Genomic DNA, 23,010 nt, shown 5'->3' with positions numbered 1-23,010 from the left:
TGAACCACCTTTTGCACTCTCTCTCTCTCTAAAGCTTCCATGTCCTTCTGATAGTGTGGCAACAGGAACTGCACACAATACTTTAAGTGCAGCCTAACCAAGGTTTTGTATAGCTGCAACATAATTTTTCAACTCTTGTACTGCATGCCATATGCCTTCTTAATCACCTTGGCCAACTATGTTGCCATTTTTAGCAAACTGTGGACATATGTGCCCATACCTCCTGAATGTTAATGTTCCTAAGGGTTCTGCCATATTACAGTATAATTCACACCTAAATTTGATGCTCCATATGGTTTATAATTGTGCATCAAGTGCTTATCCCTTGCCTGTAATGAAGAACACACTTGAGATTTCTGTAGTGGGAAAGGAAAGTATTAGAATTTATAAAGTGTTATTTGTCTTCTGGATGTCCAAAGTGATTCACAGCAATTGAATTTTTTTTAAAGCTATTGCTGTAGTGTGCACAGCAACAAATTAAGAGTTAATTTTCAAACATTAACCTTACAATGATTTAAACTCATCTGAGAGCAATGGGTCCTCGATTTAACATCGCCTCTAATACTACTATTTTCTGAAGTGTTATCCTGAATTACGTGAACAAAGTTTGGTTTGAACCTTCTGTTTAATACATGGAAAGTTTGCTGGGTCATGTTGTTGTTTGACTAAGGCTCTTGGCCAACATAGGTGCACCCTGTGTCGAAGGGACTCGGTGACGCAGAACCACTGCCCTCTAGAAATTGAGTGCGTAACCTAAACTGCATTACTGTGAAGCATACAGGCAAACAAAGTAAAAATGTTGGGGGTAGCCTTCAAATGGTTAGGGAAGATTTTTGGCCTAACTGGCATGTGTGTTGGCGGCTGCATTAGTTTGAGGTGGGTGATCTACAGAACTGGTGCCAAATAAGGAGGGTGATTTGGTGATGTGACCAGAAGTTTTTCTTGAAGTGGAAGGAGAATGAGGCCTATAGAGTTGTTTGATGAAAGAAAAATTGGTTGGTTAAATAGATTAGTTAGAAACCAGAGGAGGGAGTGCAGTGTCAATTAAAGAAACTGAGCTGGGAGGATGAGGCTTAAAAAAAAACCTTGCAGATTAAAGTACATTCTGAGCATTATTGTGGCAAGTGAGTTGGGTGCAGTAGATTTTCTAGACTTTGAAGAAAATTGATACGGCGAAGTAACATCTACCTTCAACACTTTTATTCTTGTGATTTCAAATGATTTTTTACAACTTTATTTCAACAAATGATGGTACAGTAGGTCAAAATTGACTTGATCACTTCTGCCCAATTGCTCGTGGATTGGGGTAAATTTCCAGAACAAAGGTCCTTATTGGCATCTAGTTAAATAGAGTGTAGTGAAATACAAATATTTTGTTTATTATCCATTTAATGATTCATTTGCCTCAAAAGTCAAATGCAGTGTTCCTGAAGTTCTGGTTAATAAGTGTTCAGTGACCTTTTGCTGAATGTTGGATTCCTAAACTGATTTTAACTGTTGGAAGATCAAAAGCTTCCAACAGAAGAGTTCATGTCGAGAGGCTAGGTTTGAGAAGCTAAATAATGATTAGCTAGTTGCACAGAACTCATTCAGTATTTAGGAGAAGATATGAACAAGAAAGGAAGAGTTGTTTCCTCAAATTTTTAGATGTTTTAATTAAAAACTTGTCTTTTATTGACACCTTTTTGTGTCTGATTTCTGAAAAGCGGAGTTCTTGCAATCTGTTTGTGGATGTGGGGCGGAGAATCTATTGGGAGCCAAAAAATTGGAAACCAATTGCCATAAAATCATGCTGCAATTCTCTTGATAGCTGGGTGGGCCAATCTTGCTGGTGGTGTGAACTTCATTTGCAATTTATGAATATTTATTAAAACAGCTGCTTGCCAGGCCTTTCAATCCTTTGTGTTAGTGTGAAATTGCATTGGCTTTAAGATGTGTACATGGTGGTCCTCGGTTCACTTTGAGAGGAGTGCAACAAAGCCTTTCTGCCTCAGTGCCGTGCTACTCGCAATGTGCTGTTCACTGCTTTGCTGGTGCAAATTGGTTACTGCCTCCATCTCCATGCTGAGCTGCTGGACCCACTGGAGAGGGGGGTGGAGGGAGAAGAGGAGAATCCACATAGAGATGGTGTGCACAGGGTCCAGTACTAATAAAGGAGTCTGGAGAATAGCAGGTGGCATCTCTAACTGCACACAATGAGATTCCCAAATAAATTGGAGCATGTGGATAATGAGGGAGGAAGATTTGCACACCATCCTGTAACACAGGTGTAGCACCACTATCTCAGCACAGGTAGAATGTAAGATGACATGAAGTAGTTTGGGAAGATTGTTAAGCTGGGCTCTGGGGTAACTCCTTGGGGCCCGTACTCATTTGTGCAGCTACAGGAGGGCAGAGTCCAAGTCAATTACACGAGACTTGGCCCATTGCCCGGGAACAACAGATTTCTAATCTTGTGCACAACTCAATAGTCTTGCATCAAATTTGGCAAAGAGACAGAGTGGGAGACAGTATTGCAGGCTACAGTGAAAGGGGCACAGTTCTATCAACTCTGTCCCCTTTACAATCTGGCTATGCAGAGAGGTGAGGTCTTGTCAGAGGAGAAGGAGAAAGTCTAGGGAGATGCTGAGGGCAAATAGGAGTGTGCTGATTTGATGGAGACAATGTGTGGAAAGTAAGATAGTGATGCCAATAGTTTTACCGCTCTTGGAGTTCTGCTGAAGTCCGATTTTTTTTTTTTTAATCAGGAAACATCTCCTCCTCTAGTTCTCCAAGCTATTTTGTGACTTCTAATGGAATAGCTGAACCATCCCTCAGAAGACAAGCCCTGCCTTCACACTTTGGCCTTGAGCGATCATGACTCACTAGGATCAGGCCTTGACTTTGTTTGTCAATATGCTCACTCTGTTTTTGCTTGCTGTATTTTGAGTTGAGGCTAGGTGCTTCCTATGCCATGTTTATGAGGCAAACACTGTTGTGAAGGAAATGCAGACCAGCGTAGGCCCATGAAGATAATATGGGCTCTCCTTCTAAAGTACAAGTCTTGGTTTGGACAAACTCAGATGTGCGGAGAGTCACATATTTGAGCTTTCAGCCCTTGAGGACTAAGGGCTGAAAACTTGCCCATCATACACTTCGAATAAAGATTGACACACACCTCCCTGACAGCATGCAAGGGTATGGTACCAAGTGACACTCAAGTTGGCATCATTGAATGTTAATCTTAAGGAGTGTGTGAGGAAGGCTGAACCTCTGAATAAATGAATTGTAAAGTTCCAAACCAAAATGCTTTCATCTGACCATTACATTCACATACCCATGGAATGGTTTTCAAAAAGTGAACTTTATTTAGTGATGGAGCACTCTAACTTCTTAACTCTACCACTACGCCTCAATGCAGACCCAACATCTGCAGCATGGGCAGAGGCAGTCTGCTGTCTAGGCATCCCCTGGCCTGATGAGAGTCTCCAGTTCATGACAGAAGTGCCTTGCCAGCTGGTTTTGGTGCAGGCAGAGGGACCTCAGAGTGGCTGCATCCCTTGGGAGTGTCCTGGTTGGAGGCCCTCAGACTGATGCCTGCAGAGGATGAGACACTTGGAGGGAGGTCAAGGTGCTTTGCCTCCAAGTTGCCTACATCCTGATGGTGCCCAGTGTGTGGCTATGGAGTGGAAGGCCAAGCACACATCTGGCAGTAACTGCTGAATAAAGGTCTCCATGCTGGTTGCCAAGTTTCTTGTGGTAGCTTTGAGGTGCTCACATGTTGAAGCCATGACATTAGACCAAACATGGATGCCTCCATGATATTCCATTGCCTCTTTCCATCTCCACCAGTGAGCTGACAGGTGCTTTGAGGCTTAGCTGAGCAGTAGCTGGTCTCCAGCAGCTCTCGAATGCTGGAGAATTGGACTGCCCTACTGTGAACATGTCTAATGTGTTCGCCAGAAAGTGACCCTAAGTCTAAACTTGAACTACACCCCAATGAAGTATGTGTCTGTGCATTCTGGAGGTGTGGGAGTGCATTGTGGTTCTTGGACGTGCTCCAGAATGTGAGCAACAAGACAGGTGGGATAGCGGTGTTGTGTAAGTCTTGTTGAGAGAGACAATTTTGGTGTGTCCCCGTGAATGTGAGAGATCCATGAAGAGAGAAGCTACTGAGTACCTGATGCTATGCTGGGAGGAAGCTGACGGAGGACTTGCTCTGATGGAGTGGATGAGATCATTCATGTGCTTTGTGGGTGGATGGCAGCCACACAGACTTCCTGGGCAACACTCACCCAGGCCTGAGGTGATGTTCCTATTCTTTCTTGCACCATGCCCTAGGAAGAGCCCATGTCAGTGGGCCTGGACTCCTTAAATAAGGACCTTTGGTGGTACTGCTGCCTCCTTGAAGTTGCTAACCTTTTTTGCTTCTGGATTGCAGACACCCTGCACAGTCTCGTGGAGAGTGTGATAGGAGTGTGCTGGACTTGTAATCGAATATGGCGCTAGGACCTATGAACCCACCAGTGATGGCAGGTGGACAAATCTGCTATTGACCCTCCAGGAGATTTGGAGAGGAAGTCGCCTGTGCATAATAGAGGTTCCCAGCGCAGAATCTGGAGCGGGATCCTGCCATTCTGACAGTGTGAAAAGGTGCCACTCCTGGGGTGGATTCTCCAGTTTGATCCATTTCTGCCCTGCAAAATCCAACTCCTGGGGATTTTTAAATATATTTTATTTGTTAACTTTACAAGAGGGTCAAAAGAATTTGCTTATGTTGCAAGTTGCACATTATTATACAATCATCTGATAAAGGCAACATTGACCTAGAAAGCTCCTGTCTTGATGCTTTGAGATGAACGACTAAAGCTGCTTTCAATGTTGAAGTAACAATGTTTTTGTTGGCTTGTCAGTAGCGCACTGTTCTGATTATTGAGTTATTATCTGTAGAGTGAGATTTGGAGTTAATAGTCTGGATGACTCTTAGAATCATATGGACTCAATATTAACTGTTTCCTGCTCCACGGATGCTACTAGATCTGCATTTTCTGTGTCTATAGCAGTTTGTAAAGATGCTCTGTAAATGATTATTGGAATGCTTTAAATGTAGCTTTGAAATAATTTAACGTTGGCCCATAATCTTGCATTGATCTAAAATAGATTGTGTGTTGTGATGTTCATTTTTGCAAGAGCAGCAATTAAAATGCTCCTATGGTTGTTTTTGGTTACAGATTTGTAACTTGTAATAGATGGGGGAGGAAAGGACAGTTAATCAGTGCATGATCAAGAGTCATGTTAATCAATTACATATTTGAGGTCTTTAGCGCTGCTAACTGGCATTCTCAATCATAATCCTAAGGATAACCCTGGTGTGTGAAGCAAGTGTTTTATTAACATTATGGTACAGTTTTTTGGGGCATCCCATTGTTATTGCTGTCTAAATTCTTCTGTATCAGGTTGACTTTAAACTACAAGGCTATCTAAATTTTGTTTTTTAGGGCGGACTGGAACAATGGTCTGTACCTGGCTGATTGACAGCGATCAGTTTGAGAATGCAAAGGTAAACTAACCTTGTGGGCTTTTTACTTTGCAGAATTTTACAGAATTCTTATGAATATTTAATCATTTTGCAGTAATATTTAATCATTTGATCTATTTAAGATTTTGAGGATAATGTCAGCATCCTCAAGCATATTTTTAAAAAGTAACTATAATCTTGTAATTTTGTCCTTTTTGATAGGAAAGTTTAGATTACTTTGGAGAAAGAAGAACTGATACAAGTGTCAGTTCAAAATTTCAAGGGGTGGAAACTCCCTCCCAGGTAACAAATAACTAGATTGTGTTTATCAGCCACCTTTTTTGTTTTGGAAGGCATAGGTGTTACTCTGTGCCTAATGTATTAGAATGTCTAGAATTCTACATGTTGTTCAACTTTTTCTACATTAACCATAGCAAAATGCCTTTCTTCTGATTTTAAGTTAATTTGCATGCCAGTGTTACATTTTAACTGTTTCCTCAATCATCTATCAATATAGAGATCAGGTTTACAACATGGAAACAGGCTCTTCGGCCCAACTTGTCCATGCCACCTCTTTTTTTTAATCCCTAAGCTAGTCCCAATTGGCCACATTTGGCTCATATCCCTCTATATCCATCTTACCCATGTAACTGTCTAAACGCTTAGTTTTAGACTCTCATTATCTTATAGACCTCTATAAGATCACCCCTCAGCCTTCTGCACTCCAGAGAAAAAAAATTCCAGTCTATCCAGCCTGTCCTTTTATACTCAAACCACCAAGTCCCAATAGCATCCTAGTAAATCTTTTCTGCACTTTCTCGTTTAATATCCTTTTCTATAATAGGGTGACCAGAACTGTATTGAAAAAGGAGGATAATATAACCAAGTTGAGACCCACCCACATTAAGGCTGGAATTTTTCCATTCCCACTACTGCCTGCCAACAGTCAATGTACCTTTTTTTTTAAACTGGTCTGCCAATTTTTTCTGCATCCTTCACAACACAGGCTGGGATTTTCTAATTCCACCTAAGTTACTGAAATTCATGAAGCTCTGACTGGAGGAACAATTTATTTATTACTGTACTGTCCAAACCTCTGAAAATACTATCATTTGGCCTCAAATTGTTTTCACAGAAATGATGCAACTATGCTCTGGAACACTTCTTTTACAAATCAGGGACAATTGTGCAGAAAAGCAAGTTCTGAATGATGTGTCTTGAAACATAGCATTTGAAACTTCTCTTGCCTTACAGAGTAGATATGTTGGCTATTATGAAGTAATGAAAAATGAGTACAAACGGCAAACCCCTCCACAGAAGAAGCTAAAAATGAAAAGCATTAGGATCTATTCAATTCACGGTGAGCTACCGTCCCTAACAGTTTCGTCACTGTGTGTAGAGTTTGTACATTCTCCCCATGTCTGCATGGGTTTCCTTTTGGGTGTCCTGATTTCCTCCCACAGTCAAATATGTGCGGCTTAGGTAGATAGCCATGCTAAATTGCCCCTTAGTGTCAGAGGGACTAGCTAGGTTAAATGTATGGGGTATTAGTGAACAGTAGGGCCAAAAGTTGCTTTCTCCTCCAATATTGTGACAGATGGAGAATCTGGAGTTCTTCACCTGTAAATTTAAATATGGCACCAGGACCTTGTACCTCATGAAGTAATGGTGGATTAGGTGATTTCTTGCTAGATTTGCTGAAATCCTCCTTGCAGGTGCATAGTTAATGAGCTGAACAATGGAAGATGGCATGTGTTCAGCTATGCCAGTGCCCAGTGGGAAACACTCCAACTTCACCACCCTCCATTAGACTTGTTCTCCAGAATGGAAGATTCCACCTATTTTAGTGGAGATATCCAGACTTGAGTGGCAGTAGAATAAGAACAAGCCAATTTCCCACAACTGAGTGATTTGCTGAGTGACTATTTGTAATCTACAAACTTGCACATTTGTTATCTCGTTGGGTAGTTGTGGCCTTGGGAGCCAGTAGGGGACACAACTGTTATCATAGTTATAAATGTTCATAATTATTAAGTGTATGTAGATTGGGCAAATGTGAATGTTATATCGGTATGCTGATCTACTCCATTCTTGGGTGTCATTTTGGCTTCTTGTAAGGGGTGGGGGAAGAAAGTCATTTGTTTTTACAAATTAAAGACCAGTTCATTTTGTTTCCTACAGGCGTAGGTAGGAACAATGGCAGTGACCTGAAAGTGGAAATCATTGTCAAGAAGGTGCTTGTATTTCAGTGCGTTTGTGCAACACAAGAAAACTGTAAGGTAAAATCTGTAATAACTAACTAAGAGATCAGGAGCTCTTCTTGATGGCATTAGTTTCCATTTCAAATAGTGCACTTATTACACTAAACTTTTCATTTCATTTCTTTCCAGAGGAGTTGGTCAAGTTGAATAAAGCATCCATTCATTAATGTTTGTCTTGCACTTTTACTCATAAATGTGATTTAATAAAGCAACCAGTTTTGAGTGAGATTTTCTTCGATGGAATGTAGGTGTTAATGGCTAGCCCAGCTCTTATTGCCCTTTTGAAGAGTTGTAGTGAGCCAGCCGCCACCTTGAACTGCTGCAGTCCATATGGTGTAGGTACACCTACAGTGCTCTTAGGGTAGGAGATTCAGGATTTCTATAGTGTTACAATTTGAATGTCTTTCCTACAGTGATGTTGGTCTACGCTGGTAAAGCCCATATTTGAACAATTAGAGATGGGGAAAACTGTGACTTAGCAAGCTTCAGCCAGATCCTGAGAAATTGGGATTCAGCTGCCTTTTCTGAATTGCTGCAACCCTTTTCACTGAAGATATTTCATGGTGGTCTTGGGTCAGAGATTTCAAGATTGGGACCCCGTAATAATGAAGGACTGGTGTGTTAATGTCCATGTTTGAATGATGTGAGATTTGAAGGGCAACTTGAGGGTGGAGTTTCAACAGGGCAGCCCATACTTGATTGGAGAGGTCATATGAATGTATGAATTAGAAGCAGGTAGGCCATTCAGCCCCTGAGGGTCGTCTCTGCCACTTGCCAAGTTCATGGCTGATTTGGAATACGGCCTCTATTCTAATTAATTCTCCCCACCCCCCAGTCAACCACCCTAGACTAATTCAGCCTTAAAAATATTCAATGACCCTGCACGCCCCCAGCCCTTTATTAGTCTCTGGAGAAGAAAATTCCACAGACTAACGATCCTCTTTTTTTTAAAAAAACGTCTTAATTTAAAATAAGGGGCTCCTTGTTTTGAAAAAGTGTTCCTTAATTTTAGTCTCCCATAAGGGGGAGCATCCACCCTGTCAAATCCTCAACATCATCTTTAAATAAGATCACCTCCCATTCTTCCAAATTCCAATGGATACAGACTTGACCTGTTCAACTTTGCCTCATAAGAAAACCCTCCCATTCCTGAAATCAATTGAATGAACCTGCTCTTAACTGCTTCAGATGCAGTTAGATCCTTTTTGAAATAATGAGACCAAAGCCATACTCGGTACTCCAGATGTGGTCTCACCAAGGCCTTGAACAGCTGCAGTAATTTTTGTATTGCATTCCTCTTGCAATAAATAACATCCCATTTGCCTTCCTAATCACTTGCTGTATCTGCATTCCAACTGTTTGCAATTCGTGCATCAGTCTACCCAGATGTCTTCCTACCACAAGAATTCTGCAATCTCCATTTAAATAACGCTGCTTTTCAACAAATTCACATTTTCCCACATTATGCTCCATCTGCCAAATTATTTAGCATGTTCCTTTACTGACTCCTGTTGTCCTTGTCACAAGTTGCTTACCTATTTTTGTGATACCTGCAGATTTAGCTACCATCCATTTGGTCCCTTCATCCGAGTCATTGATAAAATTGCAAATAGTTGCAGTCCCGGCACTGATCCCTGTGGCATCCCTAGTTACAACTTGCCAATCCAAAAAACTCATTCCTATTCTTTGCTTCCTGGTAACCAAGCAATATGTTTTCCCCCTACAATACAAACTCTCTTTTGTAGTCATCCTTATGGCACCTTATCAAATGCCATTGACACTATCTGAAACTGATGAAGACAGACCATTTGAGCTATCAAGAATCTCCCCACACCATGATGGCCTGACCATTATGATTCTCTTGCTCTGAAGACACAATCTCTTGCAGAGGCAAAAAAAAAAATTGGGGCCAATGAAGTTTTATAATAGGACCAGAGGGAAAGGGGCATTTTATATCTCGTGGTCCTCCCCCATCGGATAAAATAGAATTGATCAATAGGGATTAGCCTTTTTAAGGCATTGTAGACTTAAAACAATTATTCTTTTAGACCAAGAGCCTTGAGCTGATCTTTGTAGCTGAGGTTCTTTTAATAATTATTGTAGCTCTCTTCTGGACTTTTACAGAAGCCTTAACACTCAATGTGGGGGCTGAAACTGGGCAGCCCAGGAAATGGGGAAAATGATCCAGAGGAAAAGGGTTGTTGGAGGGATGAAGATGAGTGGGCAGAAATATATAATTGTAAGGGACCCCTCCTTTGAAAAGGGGACGTGAGGGGGGAAAAAAGAAAAAAAAATGGAGGAGGAAGGTGAATTGTGCATCTGGGGTGCATGCATAGCAGGGAAGTTGTTTTCACTGGTGGGTGAAACCAGAAATAGGGAGCATGGCCTCAAAAGAAGGGGGAGCAGATTCAGCCCCGAGTTGAGAAGGAACTTCTTCACCCAAAGAGTTGTGAATCTGTGGAATTCCCTGCCCAGTGAAGCAGCTGAGGCCACCTCATTGAATATTTTTAAGGCAAGGATAAATACATTTTTGAACAGTAAAGGAATTGAGGGGTATGGTGAGCGGGCAGGTAAGCGGAGTTGAGTCCACAAAAAGATCAGCCATGATATTAAACGGTGGAGCAGGCTCAAGGGGCCAGATGACCTACTCCTGCTCCTTGTTCTTATGGTGGTCTGTGTGTATGCAATGTGATGGGGCATATTAGGGTCAAATTTCTGCAGCGATTTTATAATTTTGGAAGAGGTGTCAAACCCCCAGAGTAATAGTTCAAATATTATTTGAAGTCCTCTTCAGGTATTCCACGGTTTACTGAAGTAGCTTTTCATGTGTTTCGACATCAGCTGTTTTTCTGCAACAGAATTGTTTTGTTCATTATCTGTTATATGCTGTCGCCTTATTCGTGTGTGTGTTTTTGCCTACGTTATCCAGATACATTAAACATTATATTTTTTGTACAGCTGTTCTTTGATGCTGGGAGTAACTCTGCTATAATTAGCTTGGAGAATGGTCCTGAAGTGAGTGGTGATGTTAAAGTCAGATTTGAGTCTAGTGGGGTAAGTTTGTTCACTCTCTCTCATATTTTTTAAAAAGTAAACACTTCAAAGTGGCTTACAAAACTCATTTCTCTTTTTTCCAGGGCCTTCCTAAAGGTTATGATGATTGTCCATTCTATTTCTGGTTCAACACATCCTTCATTGTAAATAATAGGTACGGTCAAATTATAGTTAATTGAATTAATAGTTTTAAGGATATGTTGAAGGGGTCAGGAAATAGACTATTTCTCATATGGTTTATTGTTAGTCATGTATCCTATTTAAATAATTTCTGAAATTTCCTTTACCAGATTTCAGATTTGATGTCTTAAAATCCTTACCTATGATTTTGCTGCAATTGTATAGGATATTGGTGAGGCCACACCTGCGGTTTTGGTGTCCTTATCTGATGAAGGATGCCCTTGCTATAGAGGGAGTACAGCGAAGGTTTACCAGGCTGATTCCTGGGATCGTAGGTCTGTCATACGAGGAGACCCCAAGCCGGTTAGGAATATATTCACTGGAGTTTAGAAAGTGAGCATGGACCTCATTAAAAACTTAAAATTCTCACGGTTCAGACAGAATGCCCCCAATAATGGGGGAGCCCAAAACTAGGGGACACTGTTGTGCATATGGAGTGGGAAGAAATTCAACACCCACTGGGCGAAGAAATGTGTGGAATTCACTACCACAAAGTGGTTGAGGCCAAAACGTTGTCTGATTTAAGAAGAAATTATATCTAGCTCTTGGGGCTCAAGAGATATTAGGGGGGCAGTGGTGAAATGAAATCAGGATATTGAATTCGATGACCAAAATGAATGGTGGAGCAGGCTCAAAGGGCTGAATGGCCATCTCCTGCTTCTAGTTTCTATGTTTAGCACATAAGCATCTGCACTAGATCTCTCATCTAATTAAACTATGGCAGTGTTTCCTCATTCTTCAGGAAGACTTGTAAAATTTACTGGAAATCTAGCACTATCTATATTACTTCTAATTGAAATTGTCTGGCTTACAGTAGCTCGTATCTTCCAACTTGGCAGTGAGATTATAGAGGGCAGCGGGAACAGGTGAGGAACGAAGAGGAGGAATAAGGAAAATGAACTACAATGGCACCTTTTGTACATTCTTTGAGGGAGGAAAGGTTGCAAGTAATCCACTCTGTTGCCATATGACTGTCTTCATAATTTACCCTATCTCACACCAGAGATATCTGAAATCAAGCTTCAGGCACACTTCCACAATATTCCAATCCAAATTTCATGTGTTGGGGGACTTTTATATCGGACACCAAGGTAAAATTATGATCATCATACAGGTGTTTAATGTTCTGTTCTGTGGTCTTGATTTTGTTAGGTAGATGCTTAGTGGTTTGAGAGTTTGATTGCTAAAATATTTAAATTTATCAACTGGGGTTTTTGCTAAACAGATAGACAAGTTTGTCCCCTTTTTTTTGCAACTTCAAACTGATTTGTCTGATGCAGTGGGAATGTCGAAGGGCTAGATGGCCTACTCCTGCTCCTATTTCTTATGTTCTTATGTTATGTGATTAGCAATTCATCTTTCACTTGGAATTCAGATTGCAGAATCATAAATCATTAGAATCTCTATAGTGCCAAACCAGGCCATTCAGCCCATCAAGTCTGCACTGACCCTCCAGAGCTTGCCCAAGCTCTCCCTGTAACTCCATATTTACCCTGCTTATCACACACCACCACCCCCCCCCTGCCCCAACCTACACATCTAGGGGCAATTTAGCATAGCCAATCTACCTAACCCGCACATCTTTGTGACTGTGGGAGGAAACTGGGACACCTGGAAGAAACCCACAAAGACACTGGGAGAACACGCAAACAGTCACCCAAGGCTGGAATTGAATCTGAGTCTCTGGCAGTGAGAGGCAGCAGTGCTAACCACTGTGCCACCCATGTTTAACTACTACTGGATTACATTTTTACCAATGATAAGTCTGAACCCTTTTATTTACAACAGTAAAGTATCAATGAGAATTTGAGTTGATCTGTATTGGATTTACTCTGCAGTCAAGTATTGAGTCTTTCTGCTCACAGGGTATCCAAATCATCTTGATAACTCAACTGCTGCATGGTTTATTTTAATACTTGGTTTCTTTTTAAATTTGTCCAGGCTCTACTTGTCTAGAGATGAACTTGACAATCCACACAAGCCAAAAACCTGGAAGATCTACAGTGAAAAATTTGCAGTGGAGGTGAATTTTGATGATCCTGATTCCAGTTAAGCTAGCACCACCTCAGGAACAGAATGGGTATTGAATGATTCCAGGCAGTTTGTAATGTAAATATTGAATTGGGAGTCTGGTACTGCCTTCATTTGTGGGGTGGGGAGGGGGTGAGAAATATTATGGGAACTTCTACTTGCTGCAAGATATTCATGTTTTTAAAAACTTCAGACTTTTTTGCAACTAAAGGAAAAACTGTTGGAAAATGGTCAAAGTCACCTATCTCTGGTGTTGCAGGCCACCCTCCTTAATTCCACCCCTTTCCAGCCCATTTTTCCTTCAGGTTGCCAGTGTTGCATTTACCTCATCAGAAAGAGGGTGTGATTGTCAGTTATCCCAGAACTGGATTAGCCTTGAATTTTTTTTTATAAAGTAAAAAAATATCTTTTCCCTATCCAATAGCATTTTTCTTCCCCCAGAAGGAACATGAGCTATCAGCAATGTTACAACAGGGTTAATAAAAAGCCTGCACTCCCCCCTCGATCTTCGAAGTTCTATGATTTGTTGAAATGATTTGTCCTGTCAGTGATATTTCAGTAGCCTGATAATGTATTTAGACACTAGTTGTGAAGTATTGAATTATGCCACTGAAACACCTAGATAATTGTGTTCTTCAGGAGAAAGACTCCAACCACAAATAGCACTGCACTTGCAGGGGGGAAAACGGGAGCAAAAGAGACTTGTACAGCACAGGCATTAATGTAATTATCCTATTAATACTTGAGCAACTGTTCATATCTGCTTAAAATGAAGCGGCTTTTTCTGTATGTTACAAAACCTTAAGCCTAGATCACTTCCAATGGAATTTGTGCACACTTCATGTTTTGATATGAAGTTTAGATATTACCACCCATACTTGAACTACATGTTCAGCAATGTTTGTTCAACTATCAAATGTCAGTAGTTATTCAAATGCATCTATTATTGAATCCATTTATATGTAGAGTTCTTGAATTTTTCTTCAATAAATAGCAAAATACTGATTTCCTATTTTGGGATTCCTCCTAGCCATTGTTACCTGTAGCAGAATAATGTTGTTTGACATGCTTTCCTATTGATAGAATTGACTTGTGATACTGTAACTTGGTGATGTTTACAGAAGGGTAAAAGGATCCAGTTCCTGCTCTTTTCCTACATATAAGTAGATGCAACATATGGGAAGTAGGACAAGTACAATAGGTATGTGCACTTTTTTTGAAATGAAGTGACGTGGTTGTGCTTTTCAATAGCAGACTGTATTGGACATCCTGCTTGCTGTAACTGCACAAAAGGGCTTTACAGTGAAAACACCAATATGCACCTGAGATCATCTGTTATGTTAGTATCATTGGAAATCCACTCTTGATAATACCTTAAACTTGATGCAGATAATAAAAAGGTACGCAGTGTTCTAAATTAGTATAAAATAAACATGGCTCTAGAAAGATGAATATCCTTTTGAAAATGAAGGTAGTGAGGAAAGGCAGCTTCTAACAACCAGCCAAGTGTTGAATTAAGAGCAGTCTTACTTTTCCTATTACCTCTCCACCCAACCCCCTCCGTACCTTGTTATTAAAAATTCAAACACTTTTTTTCCCACTTTTGTGGTGTGATAATGATTTTAAACAATAGTGCACTCTTTCCAGCTTGTGGCGTGTGGATAATGGAATGTCAGAAATGCTTTGAACCAAGTTATTTTTGAGCTGCCATCCTCCTGTTCCTATACCCTTAAGTTGAGTTCAGTTACAATCAAAGGGCTTTTGATTTGTTTCTCTTGGAAACAGAGAACACAATTTTAATTTTTACAAAACATTACAGTTTTGGCAACAATTAAGTTAATATTGGTTGATAAATTACACCAGTTTCGTTGCTGTTGACAGACCCATCCAATTCCTTTGCACCTACTATATGCACTCCTCCACGTACTGTACCAAATATCCAGTTTTACGTTCCAGCTAGCTCCTAAGATTTGACACTTTTTTTTTGGCAGATCAAACTGTCAGGATTTAAGGCTGTAATTTCTTTCTGAATACCTATCAGTCACTCATGTAATCCATCATAGCTCTTCTACTCAGTTCATAGGCCAAAAATAATGCACCATTGGCAGGAAATGCACGTATCATTGTTGGTGTTAATCCAGAATATATCGCTTTAATACCTGTGGGTAAAGGAAAAGAGAACTATTTAATGCTGAAGCATAGAATTAGGTGGTGATGTGCTTTGTTGCTCCCTATAGTTTTAAAAACTTTATGCTGTCAAATTGAATAGTTAACCCATAAGCACCCATGCTAGTTAAGCTCCTGGATAACTGGAATAACTCTTAACAGACTGGAATTTAATGAATGCCTTTCAAAATGTTTTGGGAGACCAATTAATATGTAGTCCTTGCACAGCACTATCCCACAAAACTGCAATGAAAGATGCTGGGTGCCCATCCAGCAAACGCTGCTTGGTTGTGTTTCAAGAAATAGTTTTTAATTCTGCATTTTCTGATGGTCCTTGCTCTTAACTATTACAACATGAAACTATCCCCAGCACCTTAAGTTTTATACCACACTCTCACAGGCATTGCTTTGATATGAGGTAGATTACATACATACATTCATTCATTCATTCATTCTGCAGGTATCTGAAGCATGGACTATGTATTCCTTCAAACTAGCCAGCTTCCTGGAATGTTGATAATGGCAGTCCTCATTAAATGCAGATGCAGAAAAACATTTACAGGGTGGCACAGCAATTAATTAGCACTGCTGCCTCGCAGCACCAGGAACTCAGATTCACTTCTGGCATTGGGTGACTGTGGATTTTGCACATTCTCCCCATGTCTGTGTGGGTTTCCCTGTCTGATCCAAAGATGAGGGTTAGGTGGATTGGCTGTAGTGCAGGCTTAGAAATAGGGTGGAGGGAAGAGTCCTGAGTGAAATGCTCTGAGGATTGGTGCAGACCTGATGGGCCAAATGGCCTCCTTTTACAATGTAGGGATTCTATGCTAATCAAACCCATCAATTCTTGTAGATAGCTTTTAGTTTGTGCTAATCTAGATCAATTTAACTGGGGTTACTGTCACTGTTCTTGGTTAAGGACTTCCATTGGCTTAATGATAAAACTCTAACCTAGGGGCTTGCTTGGTTAGGCAGTAGAATGGCTGTGCAATTGCTGATTCCTCAATTACATGCTCCTCACTTGCTTTTGATCTTGACCCTCTAGTTTGTTTCAGTAGTCACTTGTATATTTTAATTACTTGTAAAAATTCTCAACCTTCCTCTGTGCTTCTGGTCCTCCACACGCTTTGTTTTTGCATTGAATTTTTAACATTTCTAGATTCATACTGTCTCTAGCCTTCATAGTTGTGATACTACATTTAAGTTTTGAAAAAGTTTACTTTAAACAAGTAGGCTTACATTAACACTAATGAAGTTGCTGTGAAAATCTCCTGGTCCCCACACTCCAGTGCTACTTTGAGTATACAGAATTTAGCATGGCCAATGCACCTTAACCTGCACATCTTTTGGACTATGGAAAGAAAGAGCACCTGGAGGAAATCCATGTAGACAGTGAGAACATGCAGAATTTGCAGTGCCCCAAGCAGGGAATTGAACACAAGTCCTGGCACTTAGGCAGCAGTGCTTGCTACTGTGAATCTGCCTTTAATACCTTCTCCATGTAATTGCTAATATCAAATTGTGCATTCCAATTATGTTCTAATCTCTCTGACAGATGAATCATTTACTGTGTTGTGTAATCCCTGTCCTGGATATCTGAACTCACTGATCTGTCATTCTTTGGCATCCTTCTTTCTGAAATTTGCTGTGCTATATCTTGTTTGACAAGGGCCATAGCTCACATAGCCCTACCTTTTTATTCTGTCTTGAGAGCAGGATGGCACAGTGGCAGTGCACTGCTGCCACACAGCACTGGGAAGCTAGGTTCTGTTCTAGCCTCAAGTGGCTACTGGTGTGAAGTTTGCATGTTCTCCGTGTCTGTGGGTTTTCTCCAGGTGCTCAAGTTTCCTCCCACACGCTGTGTGGGTTAGGTTGATTGATTGGCTATGCTTAATTGCCCCTTAGGGTGGATACATGAAGTTACGAGGATAGGGCCTGGTGGGATTGTTGGTGCGGGCTCGAAGGGCTTAATGGCCTCCTTCTGGACTGTAGGGATTCTATGTTACTATCTAAATGACCACGAGGATTGGGGAACTAAATATTCTAGGCTTAAGTCTTAATAGTGTTACAAAAGTGACAAGATTTGATGACAGCATTTGCATTTAAAAAAATTACAAGTTTTGTGACAATATTGGGTGCTTTAATCAATCACCAAATAGTGACAAAAATAAATTTCTTTGCACCTCTATCCCCAAACTTAACTGGGTTGACTTGTACAATGGTAAAAGAGTGCACCAGCACTCACCATCCAAAGCTCTGGATCTGACTCTGGAGAAATGAACAGACAAATGGATGGATTGAAGCAACATAATCATGACAATGGTTTTGTATTAGTCTATAAACAAGATTTTAAAAATAAATCAAAAGGAGAAAGTTTACATGATTTGGTGGAAGAGGTTTTTTTAATCTTGTAGTAGACTCTGTACATAGTAGCATAGAATCCCTACAGATCAGGAGGGGGTCATTCATCCCATCAAGCCTGCACCAACAATTCCACTAGGCCCTATCCCCATAACCATGTATCCATCCTGACTAAGCAGCAATTAATTAACCTAACCCACATATCTTTGGAGTGTGGGAGGAAACTGGAGCACCCAGGGGAAATATGCAGGGAGAATGTACAAACTTCACACTGAAAGCCACCTGAGACTGGAACAGAACTTGGCTTCCCCAGTGCTGTGTGGCAGTAGTACACTACCACTGTGTCACCTACTCAAGATAGTTTGGTTTTCCTACTAAAGCACAATTGTTGGACAATCACCTGATCTACTACTTTGGTCATCCTCCCAGAGGTAACATGTTTTCTTGCCTCCAAAATCAGATTAAAGTTAGGTCATTGGATTTTTTTCTACTATCCTTCATTGCAATTGTGCAGCGGCTCACAATATATACCTCCCTAGTTTTTTCCCCAGTAACTACCCTGGCTTGCATTCCTCAACAAACTCTGTAGTTGGGGGCTGGAGCCATTCAACTTGTGCATAAAGATAGTAATGGGTATTACATATCAGAAATGCAATTAAAAATTCAAATTACATTAACCTTGGGGTATGTATCATGTAAAGCTGTTGCCCATGTATGAAGCACCTCCACAGTTACCTTTCCTTAATCCTTCTCAACATTACAGGGTCAGTCATTGTACAATTAAGTTGGAGGAGGAGTGCTGTATCAAAGCAAAGGACAAAAGTTTGAGCATTCTAAACCAATTTCCAATTCTGGACCATGTTTTGTAGCTGACCACCTCTGTTATTACAAATTGAATAAACACTTGAGCCAGAAGTCCAAACGGAGGTGGGGGGGGGGGCGAAATATATGCATGTACGAGTAAAACCCATCTTACCTTCCTTCATAAGGATTTTTCGGAAAGTACTAATGAAACCAGCCTGCTGGCCTGCCATTGAGAGGACCTGTATGCGAGATTTCACACAGTCGATTGGATAGACAGCAATCCACAAACAGGCACCACCGAAACCACCACTCACCATCAAGGGAATGACACCTTTGGAAATAGAATTCGAGTTGGTCAACTTGTACCAATCCAGTCTTCATACATTTCAAGTATTCAACTATATACTGAATATAGGCAAACAGATCCATTTAATATACAACAATGGAATTTTTCAAAATAGTATAGATCACTTTGTGTACAAAGCCATTTCTTGGAGTAGGTCAATAGAGAACTGCTCAATGGTGTGGCCCTTCTGAGCTCAGGATCAGCTGATGAATTATATGAACATACAAGTTTGAAGCAAGCAGTGATTACTTGGCCCCTTGAGCCTGCTCTGCCAGACAGCAAGATCATGGCTGATTCTGCCCACCTCCAATAACTTTTCCACCCTTGTTAATCAAGAATCTCTTATTCCATGGATAGTGCCCCCCTCCACCACCCTACTTCCTCAGTGCATCTCAAAAGGGGAGTAAATGCCAGCCTTGCCATGGATAGCTACATTTTGCAAATTCAGACACTGAATTATAGAAATGGTTAACAGTACAACACCAGAGGCCCTTGGGCCCATTGTGGCTGCCCTGGTTTTCTGTTACAGTAACTCAATCCCATTCACCACTTTTTCCATGTGGTCCTGCAGATAATTATCCAATTCTCTTCAGACAACTGCGAGAATCTCCCTCCACCAACTACTACACATTTTTCCTCATCACTTATTTTCACTGGCAGAAGGGTCGAGAACCAGAGTGCCATAAGGTTTGCCAAAGGTCTACTCTGTCAGATCCCTCATGATTTTGAATACCTGTGTCAAATCTCCCCTCAACCTTCTCCAGACGAACAACCCCAGCATCTTCAATTGGAGGAATTTAACAAGATATCCATTGAAGTCTGTCTAATGTAACATGGAAGAGTGAAAAGTTTAATGACAGGAGTCAATAAGAACATAAGAAATAGGAGCAGGAGTAGGCCACCTAGCCCTTCAAGCCTGCCCCGCCATTCAATAAGATCATGGCTGATCTGTCGTGGCTCAGTTCCACATTCCCGCCCTCTCCCCATAACCCTTAATCCCCTCGCTTATCAAAAACCCATCAACCCGCGTCTTAAAAATATTTAGCGAGGCAGCCTCCACCACCTCAACGGGCAGAGAATTCCAGAGATTCACCACCCTTTGAGTGAAGAAGTTCCTCCTCAACTCCGTTCTAAACCGCCCCCCCCTCCCCTTTATCTTGAGGCTGTGCCCCCTAGTCCTACTGTCCTTTCTGAGCGGGAAGAGTCTCTCCACCTCTATCCGACTGAAGAAGTTCCTGTCTTGAAATATTTGTAGATATTTTATAGAATCCCTACAGTTCAGGAGGAGGCCATTCAACCCATCAAGTCTATACTGTCCACAATCCCACCCAGGCCTTATTGCCATAACCCTGCATGTTTACTTTGCCCCTGACACTAGAGTCAATTTAGCATGGCCAATCGGCCTAACCCGCACATCTTTGGACTGAGGAGAAACTGGACCACCTGGAAGAAACCCATGCAGACATGGGGAGAACATGCAAACTCCACGCAGACAGTGACCCAAGCCAAGAATCAAATCCAGGTCCCTCATGCTGAGAGGCAGCTGTGCTATCCACTTTGCCACCATCCTGCCTAAATGTACCCTTTCAAACATTTATATCTTTCTTAAAGGGGAGGCAGTGACGTAATGGTATTGGCACTGGATTGGTGGACACTACTCAAATTCAGGCTGAAAGTAACCTCACTGTACCTCTGTCTCAATTCTACAGCTGAGGATCCCACATGCTTTATTAATGCTTTCTCAACTTGTCTTGTCACCTTCAACAGTCTCTGCATGTATATTCCCAGGTTTTGCCGCTCCTGTACTCGCCTTTTGCAGTCGTATCCTTTATTTTTAAATTGTATCACTTCACACTTTCTGCATTAAGTTTCATTACTCACTAAATAGTAGGGAGAAGTAGAGTTTTCCCTCCCATTGCTATTCTGAAGAAGTTTCACAATGCTTTTCTAATTTAAAAAGCAAAGATTGAGCATATTTAATTTTGCACAAATGATTCATTATTTTATAATGATGGCAACATTCAGAAAATTGAAACAGCAGTACAGGTCTTTAAACTGCTCCCACGCTTTCCTGCTCTCCATTCTCTTCCATAACTTGTTAATTGATGTGTGACTTTACTCCATTTATTTTGTGTTACCATAGCTTTTTAATCTCATCAACCATTAAGCCTCAATTCATCTGCCATACCATTGATGGATTACAGCAGCTCACAGCTAACCATAGTCATGTAAATTCTAAGCTTAATGCAGCTTGTCTTTGGGAATAGATGTACCTCATATACATCGGGTAATAAATTTTGGGCAATAACATTTAGTGTTTGGGCAGTGCTAAAATCCAGCATTCTGCTCACTTGCTGCCTTGATGGGCAACTTGTAATCAGTGAAAATACGCAAGGGTGGTGGGTGGTGGGGGGTGGGGGGGGGGGGGGGGGTGAAATCAAGGAGAAATTCAATGGGAGAAACAAATCTTATTTTAGAAATCAAAATAGTAAAAAAGTTAGTTAATGCAGAGTGCATTTTACCAGCAGCTTGTGCTAGCTAAGCCATGATCCGCAAAATCATCTCAAACCGACTGTTCCTCAGAATCGTTAGGAAATCAACTTTTTTTTATTTGTGTAAAGGATACATTTCCTGTAACTGGAGTATTTTCCCAGCTGAACACAAAGTACATGTAGAAATGTTAGCATTTATTAGTGTTTGTTTTCCTGCATTGGTGAAGACTGACATGGTGCTTTCATTTGAAGACTGAAGATAAACCTGCAGACGGAGGTAATTTGCATTTTTTTCACTAAGCACTATTCTATTCGTGACTTCAATCCCATTTAATTGCTTAACTTCTGTAGTCTTTATTAAGTTGATGTAATGTCTTCAATGAATAGTTTCTGTGCTATTTTTCAGCCCCTCCCCACCATAGTGTATTGTCATAGTGCCTACCTGAAGGGGAAAGCGGAAGACCATTAACCTCTTACGGGTGCCCAGAATTGCCTAATTGTCTTTTTAAAAAATATCAGTGGATAATTCCAGATTGACCCTGATATGGAAAAACCAATCACGAATTTTGTATTTACTGGGGAAAAGATTCTGGAGCTCACCGTAACTATGTGGAGCAAGCTTAATGTCAGGAATTTCACAGGAAATAGGGGCTCCACCTAGCAGCGGGGGGGGTAGGTAGAGAATGTGATGGTGGTGGTGGTGGTGGTGGTGGTGGTGGTGAGTCTGTCCCACCTTTTGGGTCCAAATGAAGGTTTTGGCCTGGATCTCCACACTGAAATGCTAGGAATTTGGAAAATATAGGCTCTTAATTGCAGGCCCTTAAGCTACCACTACCTCACTCCATCCTGTGTCTGGGCATAAGCAGGTGCCTGACAACAGTACACAAAACAGTAAAGTCCACTGTGGTCTGCAGTGAAGGTTCCAAGCAGGCACATAGCTCATCTGCATCTACATTTTACATGCAATATTTTGTAGCTTTGGATCATACTTGTTCAAACAAGATTACTAAATTGCTTATTTTTTTTTTAATAAATGCCTTGAAACATAGATAGGAACAAGAGGAAGTCATTTGGTCATTAGAACCTGCTCCGTCATTCATCACGATCGTGACTAACCGTCCAAAACTAGAGAGTTTCCCAATCATCTCTTCTCAAAGTTAATGTTGCATTTAAATTTTATTTAGAAAGGTTAAGAGCGCTACACAGTGATGGCCCCCATACCATTATTAAGTTATCAATGAATCCAACTCATTAGAATAAAGATTAGATTAGATTTGATTTTGGTTTTTCTACCTTGCTGGATCAGAAATAATACCTTACGGTGGCTGCCTTTCTTCAGCAGATGGAATTATTCTTCATCACCACTGTGGGTGTGCCTAACCCCTCCCCACCCCCTATGGATTGCAGTAGCCTGAGGAGGTGGCTCACTATCATCTCCTCAAGGACACAGATGGGCAGAAAATACTGGCCTTGCCAGTACTACTTGCATACCTTGACCAAAAAAGTAGAATATAGTGGACCAATTTGATTTTTTTTTTATTATTTCACAGCAGGATGAGGATCAGTCTGCAGATCCTGCCTTAACAGAGGCTTTAACTTGGCAGGGATGCGAAATGAGCTAAGTTGCATCCTACATTTTAATTATGTTTTCAGTTTTAGACTTATAGAATTCATAATCTTAAATATTCACTAACTGAAGTACAGCTTGGTTTGATTGGAATTTACAGAGCTGAGATTTCCATCCCTCCAATCTAACTATAAACATACTACTGTATGCAAAGTGCTTCTGTACACGTCTGACAAAAACTCAGCCTAAAC

At 40.9% G+C, this 23,010-nt stretch overlaps 2 protein-coding genes across 7 annotated transcripts in view; one reads left to right on the top strand and one right to left on the bottom strand.

Annotated features, from left to right (window-relative positions):
• The window catches only part of tpte (transmembrane phosphatase with tensin homology), a 75,518-nt gene extending 61,483 nt beyond the window's left edge, over nt 1-14,035 (top strand). For all 4 annotated transcript variants that reach the window (XM_080197504.1, XM_080197505.1, XM_080197506.1 and 1 more), the window contains 7 exons: nt 5,478-5,539; nt 5,720-5,800; nt 6,752-6,857; nt 7,679-7,776; nt 10,717-10,812; nt 10,896-10,966; nt 12,934-14,035. In XM_080197504.1, coding sequence (XP_080053630.1) covers nt 5,478-5,539; nt 5,720-5,800; nt 6,752-6,857; nt 7,679-7,776; nt 10,717-10,812; nt 10,896-10,966; nt 12,934-13,045 — 626 coding nt within the window. In that variant the 3' untranslated portion in view covers nt 13,046-14,035. The remainder of the gene's footprint in view (nt 1-5,477; nt 5,540-5,719; nt 5,801-6,751; nt 6,858-7,678; nt 7,777-10,716; nt 10,813-10,895; nt 10,967-12,933) is intronic.
• A 668-nt stretch (nt 14,036-14,703) lies between these two features.
• Nucleotides 14,704-23,010, bottom strand: part of LOC145349132 (mitochondrial ornithine transporter 1-like) — a 33,790-nt gene continuing 25,483 nt past the window's right edge. For 2 of the 3 annotated variants that reach the window (XM_080197510.1, XM_080197509.1), the window contains exons 7-8: nt 18,527-18,685; nt 14,706-15,182 (exon numbers count right to left, since the gene is read on the bottom strand). In XM_080197510.1, the coding sequence (XP_080053636.1) occupies nt 15,061-15,182; nt 18,527-18,685 (281 nt within the window). In that variant the 3' untranslated portion in view covers nt 14,706-15,060. Of the gene's footprint in view, nt 15,183-18,526; nt 18,686-23,010 lie in introns of all 3 variants that reach the window. The other variant, XM_080197511.1, reaches the window with a different exon arrangement.

Source organism: Carcharhinus amblyrhynchos, chromosome 10, assembly GCF_965287045.1.
Source record: "Carcharhinus amblyrhynchos chromosome 10, sCarAmb.v2.hapA, whole genome shotgun sequence".
Taxonomy (NCBI): Eukaryota; Metazoa; Chordata; class Chondrichthyes; order Carcharhiniformes; family Carcharhinidae; genus Carcharhinus; species Carcharhinus amblyrhynchos.
The sequence above is the reverse complement of the archived record's forward strand: the minus strand, read 5'-3'. Positions and strand labels throughout refer to the sequence as shown.